Source organism: Ranitomeya imitator, chromosome 9 (genome assembly GCF_032444005.1).
Source record: "Ranitomeya imitator isolate aRanImi1 chromosome 9, aRanImi1.pri, whole genome shotgun sequence".
NCBI lineage: Eukaryota > Metazoa > Chordata > Amphibia > Anura > Dendrobatidae > Ranitomeya > Ranitomeya imitator.
In genome coordinates, this window is record NC_091290.1 from 120,764,656 (window position 1) to 120,784,230 (window position 19,575).

At 45.9% G+C, this 19,575-nt stretch overlaps 1 protein-coding gene across 2 annotated transcripts in view; it reads left to right on the top strand.

Moving 5' to 3' along the window:
- Nucleotides 1-17,085, top strand: part of GAN (gigaxonin) — a 31,817-nt gene extending 14,732 nt beyond the window's left edge. The window contains exons 7-12 of one of the 2 annotated variants that reach the window (XR_011315194.1): nt 2,170-2,319; nt 9,464-9,600; nt 9,680-9,808; nt 13,583-13,692; nt 15,363-15,606; nt 16,962-17,085. Coding sequence is in view for 1 of the 2 variants with exons in the window: in XM_069738775.1 (XP_069594876.1) it covers nt 2,170-2,319; nt 9,464-9,600; nt 9,680-9,808; nt 13,583-13,692; nt 15,363-15,544 (708 nt within the window). In the remaining variant the exon portion in view is untranslated. Of the gene's footprint in view, nt 1-2,169; nt 2,320-9,463; nt 9,601-9,679; nt 9,809-13,582; nt 13,693-15,362; nt 15,681-16,961 lie in introns of those variants that run through there. The other variant, XM_069738775.1, reaches the window with a different exon arrangement.
- Nucleotides 17,086-19,575: the final 2,490 nt, after the last annotated feature.

Here is a 19,575-nt window from a genome sequence, read left to right on the forward strand (position 1 = left end):
CGTGGGACCGCTCATTAGAAAAATGAATAGGCGGCTCCACCTCCCATAGGGGTGGAGCCGCGTCTTCATTTCTCTAATCAGCGGTGCCGGTGACCGCTGATAGAGAAAGAAGCTGCGGCACCGAAGACCAGCTGTGACAGGCAAAGTGAGCGTCAGGATCGCTGGGACCAGGTAAGTATGTAATATTCACCTGTCCACGTTCCAGCCGCCGGGCGCCGCTCCATCTTCCCGGCACCTCCATCTTCCCGGCGTCTGCGCTCTGACTGTTCAGGCCAGAGGGCGCGATGACGCGTATAGTGTGCGCGGCGCCCTCTGCCTGATCAGTCAGTGCAAAGACGCCGGGAAGATGGAGGCGGCGGGAGCTGCAAGCAAGAGAGGTGAGTATGTGTTTTTTTTTTTTTTTTTATTGCAGCAGCAGCGGCGGCACAGATTTATACAGAGCATCTATGGGACAAAATGAACGGTGCAGAGCATATGTGGGGCACAGATATGGGACAATAATGAACGGTGCCGAGCACAGTATGGGGCACAGCTATGGGGCACAATGAACGGTGCAGAGCACTATATGGGGCACAGCTATGGGACAAAATGAACGGTGCAGAGCACAGTATGGGGCACAGCTATGGGACAAAATGAACGGTGCAGAGCACAGTATGGGGCACAGATATGGGGCACAATGAACGGTGCAGAGCACTATATGGGGCACAGCTATGGGACAAAATGAACGGTGCAGAGCACAGTATGGGGCACAGCTATGGGACAAATATGAACGGTGCAGAGCACAGTATGGGGCACAGATATGGGGCACAATGAACGGTGCAGAGCACTATATGGGGCACAGCTATGGGACAAAATGAACGGTGCAGAGCACAGTATGGGGCACAGATATGGGACAAATATGAACGGTGCAGAGCACAGTATGGGGCACAGATATGGGGCACAATGAACGGTGCAGAGCACTATATGGGGCACAGCTATGGGACAAAATGAACGGTGCAGAGCACAGTATGGGGCACAGCTATGGGACAAAATGAACGGTGCAGAGCACAGTATGGGGCACAGATATGGGGCACAATGAACGGTGCAGAGCACTATATGGGGCACAGCTATGGGACAAAATGAACGGTGCAGAGCACAGTATGGGGCACAGATATGGGACAAAATGAACGGTGCAGAGCACTATATGGCACAGCTATGGGACAAAATGAACGGTGCAGAGCACTATATGGCACAGCTATGGGGAAATAATGATCTATTTTTATTTTTGAAATTCACCGGTAAATGCTGCATTTCCACACTAGGCTTATACTCGAGTCAATAAGTTTTCCCAGTTTTTTGTGGCAAAATTAGGGGGGTCGGCTTATACTTGGGTCGGCTTATACTCGAGTATATACGGTACTTTTTTGCCCCACTGTATCATAGCAGTTGTTCAGTCCTCTAGATCGAAGAGGGTCTGCGTCCTGAGACCCTTATTGATTGTACAAACGTAAGGGCAGAAGTGGTCAGCTTATCCATGAGCAGAGCACTGTATGGATGCAGAGTCTTCATATCGACATTTCTGCCTCTTCATTTGTGTGATCGGTAGGAGTCTCGGCACCTGGATGGTTACTGGTCCCTGTACCAAATAAAGACTAACGTAAGAAAAAATATATAACCAGCCGCCATCATTTTTTTCATAAATGAATAGTGGACATGAAAATAATCAACTTTGTAATCTATCTTATCAGAAAATGTTGCTGCTTCTGTTCCTGGATTGACTTTTCGTTCCCAGTTCATGGGTAAAATCTGTATTCAGTGAAGATACATTCCTATTACTGCGATAAGAGATGACAGTTGGTGCTTTTAATATTCTATGGAGAGGGGAGGAGCTAGAGGCGGAGACAGACATTCTAATGAGAGTTCCATCGAACTTTATGAGCACTAACTCTATCTCGGTAATGGAAAAATCTGAATTTACTGAAGACAGATTTCACCCATGAATTGAGAATTAATGATCAATCCAAGAGGAGAAAGGAGCAGATTTCTCTGAATAAAATAAATTACAAATTCTTATATTCATGTGCTCTATTGTTTTGTGTTTTTACCTCCATAAGTCGACTTTTTAAAGTGTGTGGGTAGTTGACTTTGTATTTCCTGTACTATAGAGGTCCTTCCTGTGTTCTCTTTTAGGCACGGCATAGTTTTGGTGTGGTGGAAATTGACGGCGTCATCTATGTTCTGGGTGGAGAGGACGGGGATCATGAGTTGCTTTCTATGGAATCTTATGACATCTGTACAAAAACCTGGAGCAAGCAGCAGAACATGACTATGGTCAGAAAGGTATGTGTCTGCTCAACGCACTGGCCCACACTATTATAGGTTTTTTTAAGGAGTAACTTCAGATTTATCAGGAACTTTAATTGCCTACGGATCCATGGAGGTCTGGGTCCTGAGACACCGAGCGCTCCATAGACCCCCGAACAATTGTGTCTTCGAAGCTTGTCTGCTGAGCTAAGCCCTGTTTGGGGGTCTATTCAGTGATGCGTCGTGGCGATTTTGCATTCACAGCGGCTGTCACACAATCACCGTGGGGTGTCAACTGATTCTAACAGCTGACATGCGGCACTCAGTGCCTGGACCTCTCCCAGCACTTTAACCCCCCAAATGCTGCGATCAATATTGATCGCTTTATTTAGAAGCCACGAAGAGCGATGGAGCCCCCTCTGCCCTTCAATCGGTGCCCCCCGCAATGTCATCACGGAGGTCTGATCGTTGTCATAGTGGCCCTATGTTGTCATGACTATTTCTCTTATCGCCTCTCATTGGGGGACACAGGAACCATGGGGTGTATGCTGCTGCCACTAGGAGGCTGACACTATGCACAAAAAAAGTTAGCTCTTCCTCTGCAGTGTACACCCCACCGACTGGCATTATACTCTTCAGTTTAGCTTAGTGTCAGTAGGAGGTGGACACGGGTCTTTCATTAGACCCTTATCTACCTCAATGTGCGTCGTTTTCTTACAGGTTTCCGGAAGGGATACAGGGTGAACAGTCAAACCTGTAGTCCCACAATACAGACTATGAGTACGGCGTGTACTGCCACCCCGTATCCTCATAGATCCCACAGCAGGACCAAGATCCTAGCACACAAGCGTGCTTAGAAGTTCGGTCCTAGCTCTGTCTCCCACTCACTCGCCTACCAGAACCTGTCGGTTGGAGGAGACGAGGACGTCCATCACCAGCCCTGGAGTCTGATACCTTCCCCATTTCTCGATCTGCGCGGCGACATTGCAGGTAGCCGTGCCATTTTACCCGGCGCCCGCACCCTTCCGGTACCGCGGCCCTCTCCGGCGGTCGCCGGCTTCTAATTTAGGCCCCGGTTTCTCCCGGGGCCTACTTCCGGCGACGCGACTCCGCCCACTTCCTGTTTCCTTGGGTGGGCTTTTCTCCCGCCCGACCATCACTCCCTGCCCACCGGCGCCATCTTGGTGCTCCTGACCCACGCGGCTAGCACCGCCCCTTCTTCCACTGTGCGCTGCTGAGTTGCATTTCATTTCAGCGCCACTCTCGCCCTTTTCAGCGCACAGTCGGGCGTCCTTCTGCCCTCCGGATGATGTCTTGACTGGATCGCTGCAGGAATCTTCCTTGGGGGATCATCTACAAGCTGGGCAGCTTCTTCAGTCTCGAACCGCCTCATCTGCCGTGAGTAGCTTTGCTCTGCAGACTGACGCTCTCCTCTGCCCTCCTGTCCCCCAACCTTCTGGCATTACTCAGGGTTTCATTCACCATGTCTAATCCTAAGGGAGGTCGCTCTCGCCCTCTTATTTCTTCCTCTACTTCCTCTGCCTTAGTCAAACACTTTGCGTGTTCGTCTTGTAACTGCAAACTTTCCTCAGGTCAGTCCTCTCCACTCTGTCTGGCCTGCAGCAACCCCATTATGCCCACCGCCCAGGTTCCCCCTATTGCTCCGCTTGATTGCGAAGCCTCCACTTCAGGCTGGGTTTCCTCGTTGTCACAATCAGTAGTGGATCTAACACGGGTGTCCCAGACCTTTGTGTCCGTACTGGATAAGTTGCCCCTACAGACCCCCACAGTAGCCAGCGGGTCGCAGGAACCTCTGTCCGAGCCTCCCATTATAGGCTGCAAGTGATCCAGACAGGAACGCCGGTCTGAGTCCTCTTCTCGGTCCTTCTCTGCGGTCGGCTTCCCCCCCGGTCCTCCTCACCTGAGTCAGGCGAAGCTCTCTGATGCGCCTTCAGAGGATAATTTGGAGCTGGATTCGAACCAAATCGCTACCATGAGGGATATGGTTCCGAGTCTCATTGGAGCATTCAACCAGACCTGTGGCATCAAAGATCCCTCTACGGAACCCGCAGATCAGGTGGTTTCATTTAGACGGTCAAAAGCACCTTTCAAGGTTTTCGCTCCTCATCCTGAGTTCGATCAGCTTCTGACCAGAGAAAGGAAGAACCTGACCAGACTTTTTCAAAGAGGAAAGCGTCTTATATCCTTTTTCCCCGGATCTCATCGACAACTGGACGACTTCTTCCTAGGTGGATCTGCCAGTTTCTAGACTTTCCACCAACACAGTCCTCCCGCTGTCTGGCGGAGCGTCTCTGAAAGATTCCAGCGATAAATTCATAGAGTACTTTGCTAAGTCGTCCTTCGAAGCAGCCGCGTCTGCCTTATGCCCGGCCTTTGCTTCCACCTGGGTTTCGAAGTCTATATCCGAATGAGCCAAGCAACTCCGTCGGGGCATTCTGGCCGGAGCTCCTGCAGAACAGCTGGCGGAACTTGCCACCCAGATTTCTCACGCTGGGGAATACTTGGTCTCTGCTTCCCTGGACGCCGTGTCTTGTGCCGCTCAGGCGTCTAATAATGTTGTTGCCATCTGTCGTACCGTTTGGCTCAAGCCCTGGCAGGCGGATTTGTCATCAAAGAAGTCCCTTACCAGTCTGCCTTTTCAGGGCTCTCGTCTCTTCGGTTCCAAGCTGGACCAAATTATTAAGGACGCTACTGGAGGCACAAGCTCCCTTCTTCTCCAGTCCAAACCTTGCCGGCCTCCTCCTAGGCGGCAATTTCGGCCTTTTCGCCGCTTCGCGGCGTCAAACTCCTCTTCCCAACAGCAGCAGAGGTCGCAGGCTCGTCAAGAGAAGAAGACTGTATCCTTTCGACCCGCTCCTTCCTGGCGTTCCTGCTACTCCCAAGGTAGATCTTCCAGGTCTAGGACTGGAAGATCCACCTCGGCATGACTCTCGGCAAGGCCCCAGCGCACTTCCCAAGCTGGGCGGCCGTCTCCTCTTCTTCAGGGACGTCTGGATCACCTCAGTGGAGGACGCATGGGTCAGGGAAGTGGTATCCTCAGGATACAAAATAAAGTTCATTTCTCGGCCCCGGGGTCGTTTCTTCGAATCCCGCCCTCCAAGAGACCCCGCTCTAGTTCCGGGTTTCTTTGCAGCCATCGCTTTCCTCCTCAAATCCGGGGCAATCGTTCCCATTCCAGAAAAAGAGCGGTTCACAGTGTTCCATTCGAATCTTTTCGTGGTACCGAAAGACGGCAAGGTTCGTCCCCATTCTGGATTTCAAATTGCTGAACAAGAGGGTTCGCCTGAGACACTTCAGGATGGAATCCCTTCATTCAGTAATTGCTTCCATGGAGGCTCAAGAATTCCTGTGCTCCATAGACATCCAGGACGCCTACCTCCACGTCCCGATCTTCCCGGGACATTACAGATTCCTGCGTTTTGCAGTACATCAGGAGCATTTTCAGATTGTCGCCCTGCCGTTCGGTCTCGCAACCACTCCCAGGGTTTTCACGAAGATCATGGCAGAGCTGATAGCTATCTTGAGGGTCTGAGGACTGGTACTTTTTCCGTACCTTGACGACATCCTCATCAACGCTTCGTCTTTTTCTCAGGCTCACATCGGCGCGGTGTTTCGCCACCTGACCGTTCAGGGTCGTTGGTCGGCGCAGAATTCTCTACCGATCAACGTCTTCGAGATTCGGGCCATCTTTCTCTCCCTTCGTCACTGGGAAAGGATTCTCAGGGGCATGCCTATCCGAATCCAGACAGACAATGCCACGGCGGTGGCATATGTCAACCATTAGGGGGGGACTCGGAGCTCCTTGGCCGAGGTATCCAAGATCCTCCTCTGGGCAGAAGCAACGGTTCCAGTGATATCTGCGGTGCATATCCCCGGCGTGGACAATTGGGCCGCCGACTTCCTCCGCTGCGAGGGCCTCGCGGCAGTGGAATGGTCCTTGTATCTGGAGATCTTCCATCAGATTTGTCTTTGATGGGGGACTCCGGACGTGGACCTCACGGCGTCCCAAATGAACAGGAAGGCCCCTCGGTTCGTCTCCAGATCTCGTGACCCTCTCGCAGTGGGCGTCGACGCTCTGGTCATTCCTTGGTCGCAATTCGTGTTCCCCTATCTGTTCCCACCCCTTCCCTTGCTTCCAAAGCTGTTGAAAAAGATCAAGGCGGAGGGGGTGCCGGTCATTCTGATCGCCCCGGATTGGCCCAGGAGAGCTTGGTTTGCGGAGATCGTCAATCTTCTCGCGGACGCCCCCTGGCACCTTCCAAACAGGCCCGATCTGCTGTCTCAGGGTCCGATCTGCCACCCGAATTATTGGTCGCTCATTTTAACGGCGTGGCTGTTGAGACCGCAATTCTTAGAGCATCCGGCATTTCGGACCGGGTGATTCACACCATGATCCAGGCTAGGAGGCCTTCGTCTTCCAGGATCTACTATCGTACCTGGAAGGCTTACTTCCGTTGGTGCGAGTCCAACCGCGTTCCGCCTATGTCCTGTTCCCTGCCTTCCATTTTGGCCTTCCTTCAGGCAGGACTGGATTCGGGCCTTGCTCTTAGTTCCTAAAGGGCCAGGTTTCTGCGCTTTCCATCCTTTTTCAGAAGACGTTATCTTCTCGGCCACAAGTTAAGACCTTCCTTCAAGGAGTGGCCCAAGCTCTCCCTCCGTACAGGGCCCCTGTGGATTCATGGGATTTAAATCTTGTGCTGGACGTTCTGAGGATTTCCCCCTTTGAGCCTCTCAGGGAGGTTTCCCTGTCAGTTCTATCTTGGAAGGTGACCTTTCTTGTGGCCATCACTTCTATCCACCGCGTTTCTGAGTTGGCGGCCCTTTCTTGCCGACCTCCTTTCTTGGTTATCCTCCAGGGCAAGGTGGTCCTCAGGCCTTCACCTTCCTAAGGTGGTTTCCACCTTCCACCTCAACGAGGACATTGTTCTACCTTCCTTTTGTCCAGCCCCGACTCATCCTCTGGAGCGATCGTTGAACAAGCTGGACCTCGTCAGAGCAGTGACCTACCTTGCTAGAACGGCCGCTTTTTGGAAGACAGATTCTCCTTTCGTCATTCCTGATGGCACACGTAGAGGCCTGCCGGCTTCCAAGGCAACTATTGCTTGCTGGATTAGAACGGCAATTTTGGAGGCTTACCAGGTCACGAACAGAGTGCCCCCTCCTGGGATTAAGGCTCACTCTACCCGGGCAGTCGGCGCTTCCTGGGCGGTGCACCACAGGGCTTCCGCCCTACAGCTTTGCAAAGCGGCAACTTGGTCTTCCATCCACACGTTCGACAAATTTTACAAGGTCCATACCTACGCTTCGGCGGACGCCAGCCTGGGCAGAAGGATCTTGCAGGCGGCAGTGGTGAGTTCTCTGACCTGATGGAAGTCTGTTTTTTACCGCCCCAGGGACTGCTTTGGGACGTCCCATGGTTCCTGTATCCCCCAATGAGGCGATAGAAAAAACAGGATTTTTGGTTGCTTACCGTAAAATCTGTTTCTTGGAACCTCCATTGGGGGACACAGCTCCCTCCCAATGTTATTCAGTTTCTGTTGTTCTGTGTTCTATGACTGTTCTCACGTTTACAGTTCTCATCTTTGTGGTTTTTCTCCTACTGCTTTCTCACTAACTGAAGTGCATAATGCCAGTCGGTGGGGTGTACACTGCAGAGGAGGAGCTATCTTTTTTTTGTGCATAGTGTCAGCCTCCTAGTGGCAGCAGCATACACTCCATGGTTCCTGTGTCCCCCAATGAAGGCTCCGAGAAACAGATTTTACGGTAAGCAACCAAAATCCTGTTTTCCCCATAAAAAATAATCATTTCGTACAACAGGCATGTCAGGAGAGGTGACAAATCCTTTCTAAACCTGGTCCAAACGCAAGTATTAGTACGTCCTGTGTCAGGTCTACATGTATGGAGCGGGATCAGGAGCTGAGCCTGTAATAGCTGCAACAGGAGCAAGCAAATCCCTGCTGTTTAACTATTTAAATGCCACTCTCTTAGACGGACTGCAGCTGCTTGTCCCTTTTGGCTACTCTGAAATAATATATATCAGCTAGAAGAGTATAACCCAATGATATTAAAACATAACCTTTACTAATAAGATTAAAAAATGGACCAACACAACACAAATCAACATAAAGTGCTCTCGCCGAAAACTGTGCTCTAATAAAAAACTGGTATGGTCTCACCAATTATGGACGAAGGGTACCCACAAAGGTAACATAGGGTCCCTGGGAGGGTCCAGACTAAGTAGTAGGGTAAGATAAAGGGGAAGGGGACCTGTTCCCTAGACCCCTGTCGTGCCCCAGCAATGACTCCTGTCCTTACAAGGACAGACCCGAGTGAATCCTGCTATGGACACCCCCCACCATGTAGAATGTAGTTAACGCCTCCCTACGCGTTTCTTCTCCAATCCCGAGATTCATCAGGGGAGATGTCCATACATCGGGGGTATCAGGTGTGACGGTGTGTCACAGTAAGTGGGTCAGCTGACTCACTTACTGTGACACACCATCACAGAGGATTGCTCATTTGTGGGACATTATACAGCCACTGCTGATACCCCCGATGTATGGACATTTGAGCTGATATTTGCTCATGGACATTTGAGCTCACATCTGGGCCTTTTGGCCACTGAAAACTCCCCTGATGAATCTCCGGGATTGGAGAAGAAACGCGTAGGGAGGCGTTAACTATATTTTACATGGTGGGGGGTGTCCATAGCAGGATTCACTCGGGTCTGTCCTTGTAAGGACAGGAGTCATTGCTGGGGCACGACAGGGGTCTAGGGAACAGGTCCCCGTCCCCTTTATCTTACCCTACTACTGCTGGACCCTCCCAGGGACCCTATGTTACCTTTGTGGGTACCCTTCGTCCATAATTGGTGAGACCATACCAGTTTTTTATTAGAGCACAGTTTTCGGCGAGAGCACTTTATGTTGATTTGTGTTGTGTTGTGTTTGTCCATTTTTTAATCTTATTAGTAAAGGTTATGTTTTAATATCATTGGGTTATACTCTTCTAGCTGATATATACTACTTACCCTAAGAGTTATGCAACAGCTTGGTGAATCTGAGCTGCAGCTGATTGTCTACTTTGAAATAAACATGAATGTCGGACATGGCGGACATTTTTGTTCACTTTTTGGGGGGGCTTTGTGGATTAAATACAGATCGGCTGCTACGCAACAATGAAGAAGAAGATCTACGCCATGGGAGGGGGATCCTACGGGAAGCTGTTTGAGTCCGTCGAGTGTTACGACCCCAAAACTCAGCAGTGGACGGCCATCTGCCCCCTGAAGGAGAGGAGGTGAACATATTTTAAAAAACAAAACTTTTGTGCCAGGTTACAGATTGGTGTTCTGTTTCACATAATGATCTCTCGTCAGGTTTGGCGCGGTCGCCTGCGGAGTCGGCATGGAGCTTTACGTGTTTGGTGGCGTCAGAAGCCGTGAAAACGAGCAGAACAGCGAGATGGTGGCCTGTAAATCCGAGTTCTACCATGACGACTTTAAACGGTGCGGTCACACATTGATGAGTATTGTACTTTATTGTAGAAGTCTTAGGAGCTCAGTCTCGTGTAGTAGTATACCGCCATCTAGTGTTCAGGACGGTCACTGGTATTACTAGTGTACAGTGTTATATGTAACCTCACATCATATCACACTTGCCAAATGCAATAAGTGTTTGAAATATTGTTTTACAGAATTACACAATTATTTCACAAAACTTATTTGTGTTTCTTTATTATGAGCATTTATTAAAGCCGTCCATAAAACTCGTTCCCGTGCAGCCAACTCTCTTGTATGGCTTGCACCGTTGGTAGGAGTTCTCAATTCTCCCGTCATGTCCATTTTTGTATTTCCCACAAGATAAAACTTGTGCAGCATCTTTTCTTAGAGCTCGATGACTTGCTGTTCCTCTAGTAATCCTATTGCAAAAGTATGGATAACTTGACAACTGGGCGTTGCTAGATAGAGGTATATACATATATATATACACACATATATATTATACCAAAAGTATACCAACCACTAAAAGCATTGGCACCCTTGAACTATATATAATATAAGCATTTCTCCCACAAAATTATTGCAATTCCACATTTTTTGTTATACACATGTTACTTCCTTTGTGTGCGTTGGAATAACGCACCAAAAAAAACAGAGGAAAAAAGGACAAATTGGATATACCGTAATTTCACACAAACACCAAAAATGGTCCAGATAAAATTGTTGGCGTCTTTCCAAAATTGTGGGTACAACTTTGATTCAAGCATGTGATGCTCATTCAAACTCACCTGTGGCAAGTAACAGATGTGGGCAATATGAAAATCACACCTGAAACCAGATAAAAAAGGAGAAGTTGACTCAATGTGTGCATCGTGTGTCTGTGTGTGCCACACTAAGCATGAAGAACAGAAAGAGGAGAAGAGAACCAAAATTGATGAAAAATATCAACAATCTCAAGGTTACAAGTCCATCTCCAAAGATCTTGATGTTCCTTTGTCCACGGTACGCAACATAATCAAGAAGTTTATAACCCCTGGCACTGTTGCTAATCTCCCTGGACGTGGACGGCAGAGAAAAATTGAGGGAAGGTTGCAACAAGGATAGTCTGGATGGTAGATAAGTAATCCCAATCAAGTTTCAAAGGAATTCAAGCTGTCCTGCAGGTTCAGGGTTTGCCAAAATGTAGGCGGGTTAGCCAAAATCCTTCTGGGAAAAGTATCTCGAGGATAATGAGACCAAGATAGATATTTTTGATAAAGCATATAATCCTGCTGTTTCCTGAAAATGGAATGTGCCCTACAAGGAAAAAACACAGTACATACAGTCAAATATGGTGGAGGCTCAAGATGTTTTGAGGTTGTTTTGTTGCCTCTGGCACTGGTTGTCTTGACTTTGTGCAAGGCATCATGAAATCTGATGATTACCAAAGGATTTTGGGTGGCAATGTAGTGCCCAGTGTCAGAAAGCTGGCTTTGTGCCCTAGGTCATGGGTCTTCCAGCAGGACATTGGCCTCAAACATACTTCAAGAATCACCCAGAAATTGATGGAAACAAAGTGCTGGAGCGTTCTGAAGTGGCAGCAATGAGTTTGTATCTAAATCCCATTGATCACCTGTGGAGAGATCTTACAATTTCTGTTGGGAGAAGGAACCTTCACATATGAAAGAACTGGAGCAGTTTGCAAAAGAATAGTGCTCCAAAATTCTAGCTGAGAGGTGTAAGAAGCTGATGGTTATAGGAAGTGATAGAGTTCAGTTATTTGTTCCATACGATATGCAACCAAATATGAAGTTGAGGGTGCCGACAATTTTGTTTTTTTTTGTGTGAAATTATGTCCAATTTGCCCTTTTTTCCCTCATTTTTTGTGCTGTTTAAATAGACACAAAGGAAATAAATTGCTAAGATTTCAGGCTGTAGGCAAATGTTCCCCAAAATTCATCATCCAAGAAGGATCCTCAGCCCAAGTAAATTATGGCAATTAGCACTATTATTTGCTCCCCCACTCCTTTCATATAGCATCTGAATAATCTCACGTCTCATCTCCTACTATCTTTCTAAATAAAAGAAAGAGTTGTGTTTCCACTCTGCTGAAGGATCAGTCATACTGGCCTTTGTTTCAGGTTGGCGGCCCACATGGTGAGTAAGAGGCGACCTTTAGACTAGTTCTCCATGACTCCTCCATCCAGGACCTGACCTTCTCTCACCGATGACAGATCAGCACTCATTCGATCTGCTCAAATGAATTATAAGGTTCCATAAATATTCCTGTTCAGACGTGGCCAAAACTTTGGAGAATAACATAAACTTTGTGGAATCCCAAATGTGTATCTTCAGTGTTTTTGGATCTTTTGTCAGACGTTTCTATGAAGTACTAGAAGGGGTAACGTTTCTCCTTGTGTAGAGTGACAAGTCAAGCCTGGCATGTCAGTTTGAGGAGACTTATAGGCCATGGATGCTCCTCTGGGAAATGTAATATGCCTATTGTCTCTTCAGAGAGGAAGAAGAGTAGAATTCTAGCACTACCTGTTGGAAGCAGCTAGAGTTTTAGTCCTCTTCCTCTCTGAAGAGACAATTTACATATTTAATTTCCCAGAGGAGCATGCATGGCCTATAAGTCTCCTCACTCTTAATATGCTAGGCCTGGCTTGTAACTCTACACAAAGAGAAACGATAACTCTTACATCATAGTTTTATTGAGAAATACATAAAGTTCATGCAAAGACTCAATGTTTACAGTGTTGACCCTTAGCTTTCCAGACTTCTGCCCTTATCCCTGGCAGCAGGAGATCGGCTTCTGGGCCAAATCTTTACTGTCAGCCCATTCTCGTTGCTTGGAGTTGATCACATGTTGTGTTTGCTTGTCCTCCCGATTTTGAGGATTGGCCACAGGTTCTCAATGAGATTGAGATCTAGGCAGTTTTCGGCCATGGACCCAAAATGTCAATGTTTTGTTCACCAAGCCACTTATTTTTAACTTTTGCCTTGTGACATGGGCTGTGTGTTAGATCCCATTCTTTATTCATGCCAAAATTTTAAGTGAGCCCCCTCCATGGATGAGAAGTCCCCACACGAGTGGTCTCAAGAGGCTTTACTATTGGCAGGCACAAGATTGTGCTCACTTTTTCTTCTCCAGACAAAAATTCAAGATGTCCCAAGCTGTCCGAACGGGCTTTGTCGGAGAAAATAACATTGCCCTCTGCCGTCTAATCCCTGTATTTCCTGCAAAGTTGCCTTCTCTGATGAAGTCCTACCAGAATATTTGGGACATCTCGAAGACTTATTGTTCGGAGAAGAAAAGGTGAACTCTGCCTTGCCAAAAGTAGAACTTCCTGAGACCACTTGCGGGGAGATTTTCTTCCATGGAGGGGCTCAACCATAATTTGGCCTAACCTTTCTACCATGAATGGGGATCTCATCATCTTTCAGAAACCACTTCTCCAAACCATCCAGGAGCAACTAGGTGAAGAACAATGCATTCTCCAGGATGGAGACCATGTCATAAGGAAAGAGTGGCTAGGAGAACAAAACATTCATGTCCAAAGCTTGAGATATTTCTATGAGGCTGCAACGCTCGGGTTGGGTCAGACCGATTTTGCACGGATATCTGTATGACCCCTTAGGGCTTCCAAACCTGTAAATATCTCTTGATTTTGTAGGGCCTGTAGGAACGATTATGTCCAATAAAGGATCTGTGTCGTTTTTATTTTGTATAGCTGTATGTTTTGTGTTCACATTTTATATATTAGTTGCTTTTTGAAGACTTTTTCTTCATATCTGTAGGTGGATATACCTCAATGATCAAAACTTGTGCATCCCAACCAGCTCTTCCTTTGTGTACGGAGCGGTGCCCATTGGTGCTAGCATCTATGTCATTGGTGATCTTGATACAGGTAAAGACTGGCGGAGAACCGTACTCTTGTTATATCTTGGTTTTTGGATGTTTCATGCCCTTTAAGAGGCAGACCTTCACTATCTGGACTGAGTGTATATAAGCCCCTCGATCTTATTATCCACATTGTATATCTGTATCTCACGTTCCGCTCTACTAGTCTTCCCTGGAGACATCTTTCCAAACATTTTGACGGACTGCTATACTTTTTCCATTTTAGTTTCGCGCTAACAAATGTCCCATTTAATCAAAAAGCCTACCGGTAGACCACGCAGGCGGACTGCACGCCTGCATCTGTGTTCCCAAGTCGCCATTGTTTTATTGAGGCCGATGCATATGATGCACATCAATTGCGATTACCTATACATTAGAGAGTGATCAACCTACATATAGCGACCATGTATAAATAACTCATGTGCTCAATGTATGGAAAGTCATTTTACTATGCGCTAAAAGCTCTACGATTTAGCACTTTGCACAATTGTACACGTATTCAGCCGGTATCAGATCTCTGCATTATCGCCTCATTGCTCTACTGACATTTCTATGGAACGCCGTGGTGAAACAGCGCCACTCTTGTCCACCGTCTGCATCAGGAATTGCAATATTACAGCATTCACCTGAGCAAGACCGACGTACCATGCCAGATACATTTATTTCTGCTATTTTTCTTTTTTTACCGATTCTGGGAAACCCCTCAAGGATGCCCAGATAAATGGTGGCCAGAGCTGTCGTTTTTTTTTGCCGGATTGACCCGACCATTTAATAATATAGGAATGTCATGAACTTTTCCTCAACGTCAAATGTTTTGGGGGTAAAAAGGGTCAAGCATGAAAGGTTTCAAAACGCCCAATGCTTTTTCGGCAGAGTTGTCTAGCAGTGACTTATTCCCCTCACCCCATAGAGAACGCACGCACACTTGGCCAAGCTAAGCTTCCTTGAGAATGAAGGAAGTCGGGAGAAAATGAACACTGTCTTTGACGGACTATTTAAAGGGTTATTCTCCTGCTCTTTAACTGGTTGCAAAAAGCCACTTTTCAGTTTTTTTTTACTAAAAAATCATCTCCGTTCTTAGGAACAGAGGGATTCTCAATTTTTTTTTATTGTTACCAGTAGTGGTGGGAACATGTGCAGAGCTTAAAAGTTGTTTTCTATCAAAGGTGTAAGCACTTTTTCGAAACGTGCGTCGGGGTGGGTGCATCCTTGTATGATACTTGGCTTCTACACAAATATATATACTCTATCTGATAAAGCTTGACATTTTTTTTACCACCATTTTGGCCTTTTAGTTGGTTTCTCTTTCTTATTTGGAGGTGATAGTGGGCCCCCTTACCTCTTGGACCCCTGCTTTCCATCACACGCGTGTTCAATGCAACCATGCATCTGCCTCTGCTTTCAGCATCGGAGAGATCGGGTCAGCCACTGTCAAACAGGAGAACCCCAAGCCCCAGACAAGCACGAAGCCTGGGCTGTGGTGTGCTCCTGCAGAAGATGAGACAACCCCTATGAAGACTCAATTTAATAGGGATTTTTGGATTTTAGGTTTAATGTTTTTTACGTATTTTTAGAAAATGAGTGTCTGCCTCCAACTCCTAATCAATCATCGATGTCCATAAATGTTTTTGTTTCCTGCCCCATACCCACTATCTAAATCCTGTTTGTGTTCGTCAGGTACAAGTTATGACTACGTGAGAGAATTCAAGAGGAGCACTGGCATCTGGCATCACACCAAGCAGTTGCTGCCGTCCGACCTCCGCCGCACAGGATGCGCAGCGCTGCGCATCGCAAACTGCCGTCTTTTCCGGCTCCAGCTGCAGCAAGGATTCTTTCGCATCAGAGTCACACCCTCGTGATCCGCTGGAAAAGACTGCATGGCAACCCAACCCATCGCAAGCCAGCCAGCTTCATTATGGGGGTAAAAAAAAAAACCAAAGCATGAGAACCAGTGAAAAAAAAAAAATGGCGCCGGCCAAGCAACAGCCTTCACATACAGCCGGTATGTAGACGTGGCGTACCGACGAGACTCCACGCAGGCGCTGTAAAGGCTCGGGTGTTTGGGTCATTCTATATCCTGTCTGTACTGATACCTTTTATCACATTGCTTTATGCTTTCCGGGGTTTGGTAATTTAGTTTTGAAGCATGAGGCAATGTCGTAGTTTAGTATGCTATAATATGCAAAATATCGGAGAGGACGTATATCCGGCACAGCTAGAAAAGACAATCTCGTTTGCATCGTCAACTGCACTTTTCGTGCCTTAAAGGGTAGCGTCGTCTTTTGTCTTTTAATCCCACGCTTAAAGGAGAGCACCGATTTTTCTCCCCTGTGCTAGAAGAGCGAAAGTTCAATTCCTGATTGGTTGTTGCAAGACGTAGCATCCCCACGATAACTCTGGCAGTGGAAGTGTTATCATGGGGACAGGGGTGCAAAATATCTTTTAGTTTGACCAGAATCGCATGTAAAAGGACAGATTTTATAGGAGTTGTTCCCCTTTAACACTACTGGATGGTCGCAGTAAGGGATTTGAAGAATATCCTGCAACATGTTCTCTTGTTTTCTTTTAAATGTAGTATTTTATTACACTGTTTTGTTTATTTAATTCATATCTTATTATATTGACGCATCACAAAATCATTTCTTAGGGCTCGTTCACATATGGCGTTTTTTGTAATTAAAAAAAAAAAAATATATATATATATATATATATATATATATATATATATATATATATATATATATATATATATATATATATATATATATATATATATATATATATAATTTCTGAAAACCCATGCAGACGCCGCTCTTTTTTCTTTGCGGATTTGAACCATCAATGCATTTTCTTTTTTTTTTTCTTTTTTTTTTACCTACGACATATTAGTTGTATAATTTTTTTTTTTTTCTTTTTTTTTCTTGGTGCAGAACAAAAAAAATTGCAAAAACGCCACGTGTGGACGAACCCATACTGTATTCCTATGAGCTGTCCGCTTCATAGCTCAGGATGACTGATTTTAACAAATCCGACCTTCATTTATAAGGATATCACTGTCTGCTCGTCGACAGGTTACGTGCCGTTTTAAATGTAGTTTCCTTTTGGAAATGGTGCCCCCTATTAACCACTGGCCATGTTTGGTATTGCAGCGGAGTCCTATTCTTCTGCCTTGGACTGAACTCCAATACCGGTCATAAAAGCTTTTAACTTTGCCATTTGAGTAGTTTTTTTTAATATTGGAGGATGGGTTTTACGATGGATTTTATTTCTTTCCAGCTGCGCGTTTGTTTGATTTGTCAGGACAAGTCGTATCCCGATCCTGTTCTGGAGGCACATTCTTACTCTGCGCCTGCACCCGATGATTTATTGTGTCAGCAGCGGCAGAAATAAAACTCGCGGGGTGGCATTTTTGTTTGCGGTACATGTCCAATCGGTTTCTGTATTCTTAGACCTGAGGGTAAATTCTGTAGTATCAAATTCTGATACAGGTATTCGGCAAAAAGGAATGCTGGCGATCTTGACTATGGAGGTGTCGGAGAGCGGCTTCAGCTCTGTGTCCCCATTCACACTGTCTTGCTCCAGAGCAGCGCTCTCGGTCACGTGGCATTTGTCTTTGTTTCCTGCCCTGTCGTCATAAATCAGCTGAGGAGCTCAGAAAACGTCAGATAAGTGCGTTACAAACTCTCTCCCATCAGACTGAGCTCACTGACAGATTCTAAGTTAACTCATCTGCAGACAGTGTTAGACGGTGCAACACAGCAGCTACAGTAGGCAAACGGGCAAAATTTAAAAAAAAAATTTCTTAGCCCAAAATGCCATTGTTTTAACCACCTTGCAATACATTAAATCTAGTCAAGTTGTAGAGAAAATTTTGCTACAAAGTTTCCCTTAGAATAATAGTTTCTTTTAAAGTCGTCTTATTGAAGGATCCCGCAGAATTAAATTTTAGCAAGAAACAAAAACTAAAACAAACCTGATTATTGTAGTTTTTTTTTTTTCCCCTTCCTAGGTACCATAGTTTTATTTTAGTGTGGAACCTAACAAGAGGGAAGGCTGTGCGTTTCTATGAAGCCTGGGTGACTGTAACAAAATGTATTCCTTACACAGGACCGGGAGACATTGTGTGGAGGAAAGGATTCTTTACAGTTAGAGCAGCATTCATTGTGTGGAGGAAAGGATTCTTTACAGTTAGAGCAGCATTCGTTGTGTGGAGGAAAGGATTCTTTAGTTAGAGCAGCATTCGTTGTGTGGAGGAAAGGATTCTTTACTTAGAGCTGCATTCGTTGTGTGGAGGAAAGGATTCTTTAGTTAGAGCTGCATTCATTATGTGTGGAGGAAAGGATTCCTTACAGTTAGAGCAGCATTGATTATGCGTGGAGGAAAGGATTCTTTACAGTTAGAGCAGCATTTGTTGTGTGGAGGAAAGGATTCTTTACAGCTAGAGCAGCATTCATTATGTGTGGAGGAAAGGATTCTTTACAGTTAGAGCAGTATTCGTTGTGTGGAGGAAAGGATTCTTTACAGTTAGAGCAGCATTCATTATGTGTGGAGGAAAGGATTCTTTACAGTTAGAGCAGCATTTGTTGTGTGGAGGAAAGGATTCTTTACAGTTAGAGCAGCATTCATTATGTGTGGAGGAAAGGATTCTTTACAGTTAGAGCAGTATTCGTTGTGTGGAGGAAAGGATTCTTTACAGTTAGAACAGCATACATTATTCGTGGAGGAAAGGATTCTTTACAGTTAGAGCAGCATTAATTATGTGTGAAGGAAAGGATTCTTTACAGTTAGAACGGAATTGATTATGCATGGAGGAAAGGATTCTTTACAGTTATAGCTACATTTATAATTGGAGCTGCATGCGTTTCTTATGTGATAGAAAAGGTTGAACTTGACGGACGTGTGTCTTATTTTTCAATCTACGCTCCATTGTGGCCAATATGGCTGATGAAGAAGCTTAGGGTCTTTGTTGGTGAAAACAAGGAGAAACCCAGCATGCAGTTATGTAATTTTCCCGGCTATAAACCGCGTTCTGGAGGTAGTCCATGTTACTTGCTGTATAGCTTTCCTGCTTCTTGGCAGTATACAGCACGGTGCCTCGTCCCGGGTATATAGTGTACAGTGCCTCCATTCTGTCCTCCCGCCTTTCTTCTGCACATACACTCATTACTGTTTGTACTTTCCTATCCTTTACTCTTTGGTAATGTTGCTTTCCTTGTCTCCCTGCCAGATTGTACGACAAACATATTCCGTAGGATTACAAAAGGTTGGCAACAGACGGGAGACAGCGTAACATCGCTCCATCCTCCCAAAGGCCTATTCATTGTTGTTGGGAAGGGCTAAAAAGGCAACAAATATTTCTTTAACCCGAGCAGCAAACAATGCGGGCATTGATGAGGCACGAGGCTGAAGGGCATTTCTAGGTAGGCCGCAGATGCCTCACTCTTACGCCATAATCTTTATTTTTTAAGCTACCCTGAAAAAAAAAAATCCTAATTTTGTTAATGTATTCTAACATACATTGAAGGAACATATCAAATTGTCTTTATATGTGGAATGAAAGAAAAAGTGATTAAAAAAAAAAGACTTTAATGTTCTCCTAGACACAGCGCCACCTTTGTCCATAGGTCCTGACTGGTATTGCAGTTCAAGATCATTGAAATGAATGTGGCTGAGCTGATAAGAATATTAATTAAAGACATTCTTATCATGACGACCTCTTATATATAGGTAGATTAGTATATATACAATGTTGTTTTTTTTATTGCATAAAGTAAAGTCTTTATCGCATGCAATTTTTTATTCTGCAAATCCTCGTTTTATCCAATTTGTGCCTGACCTCCGTGCCCTCATGTGAAAGTTTTAGGTAACACATGACAAGCGCTACATATAA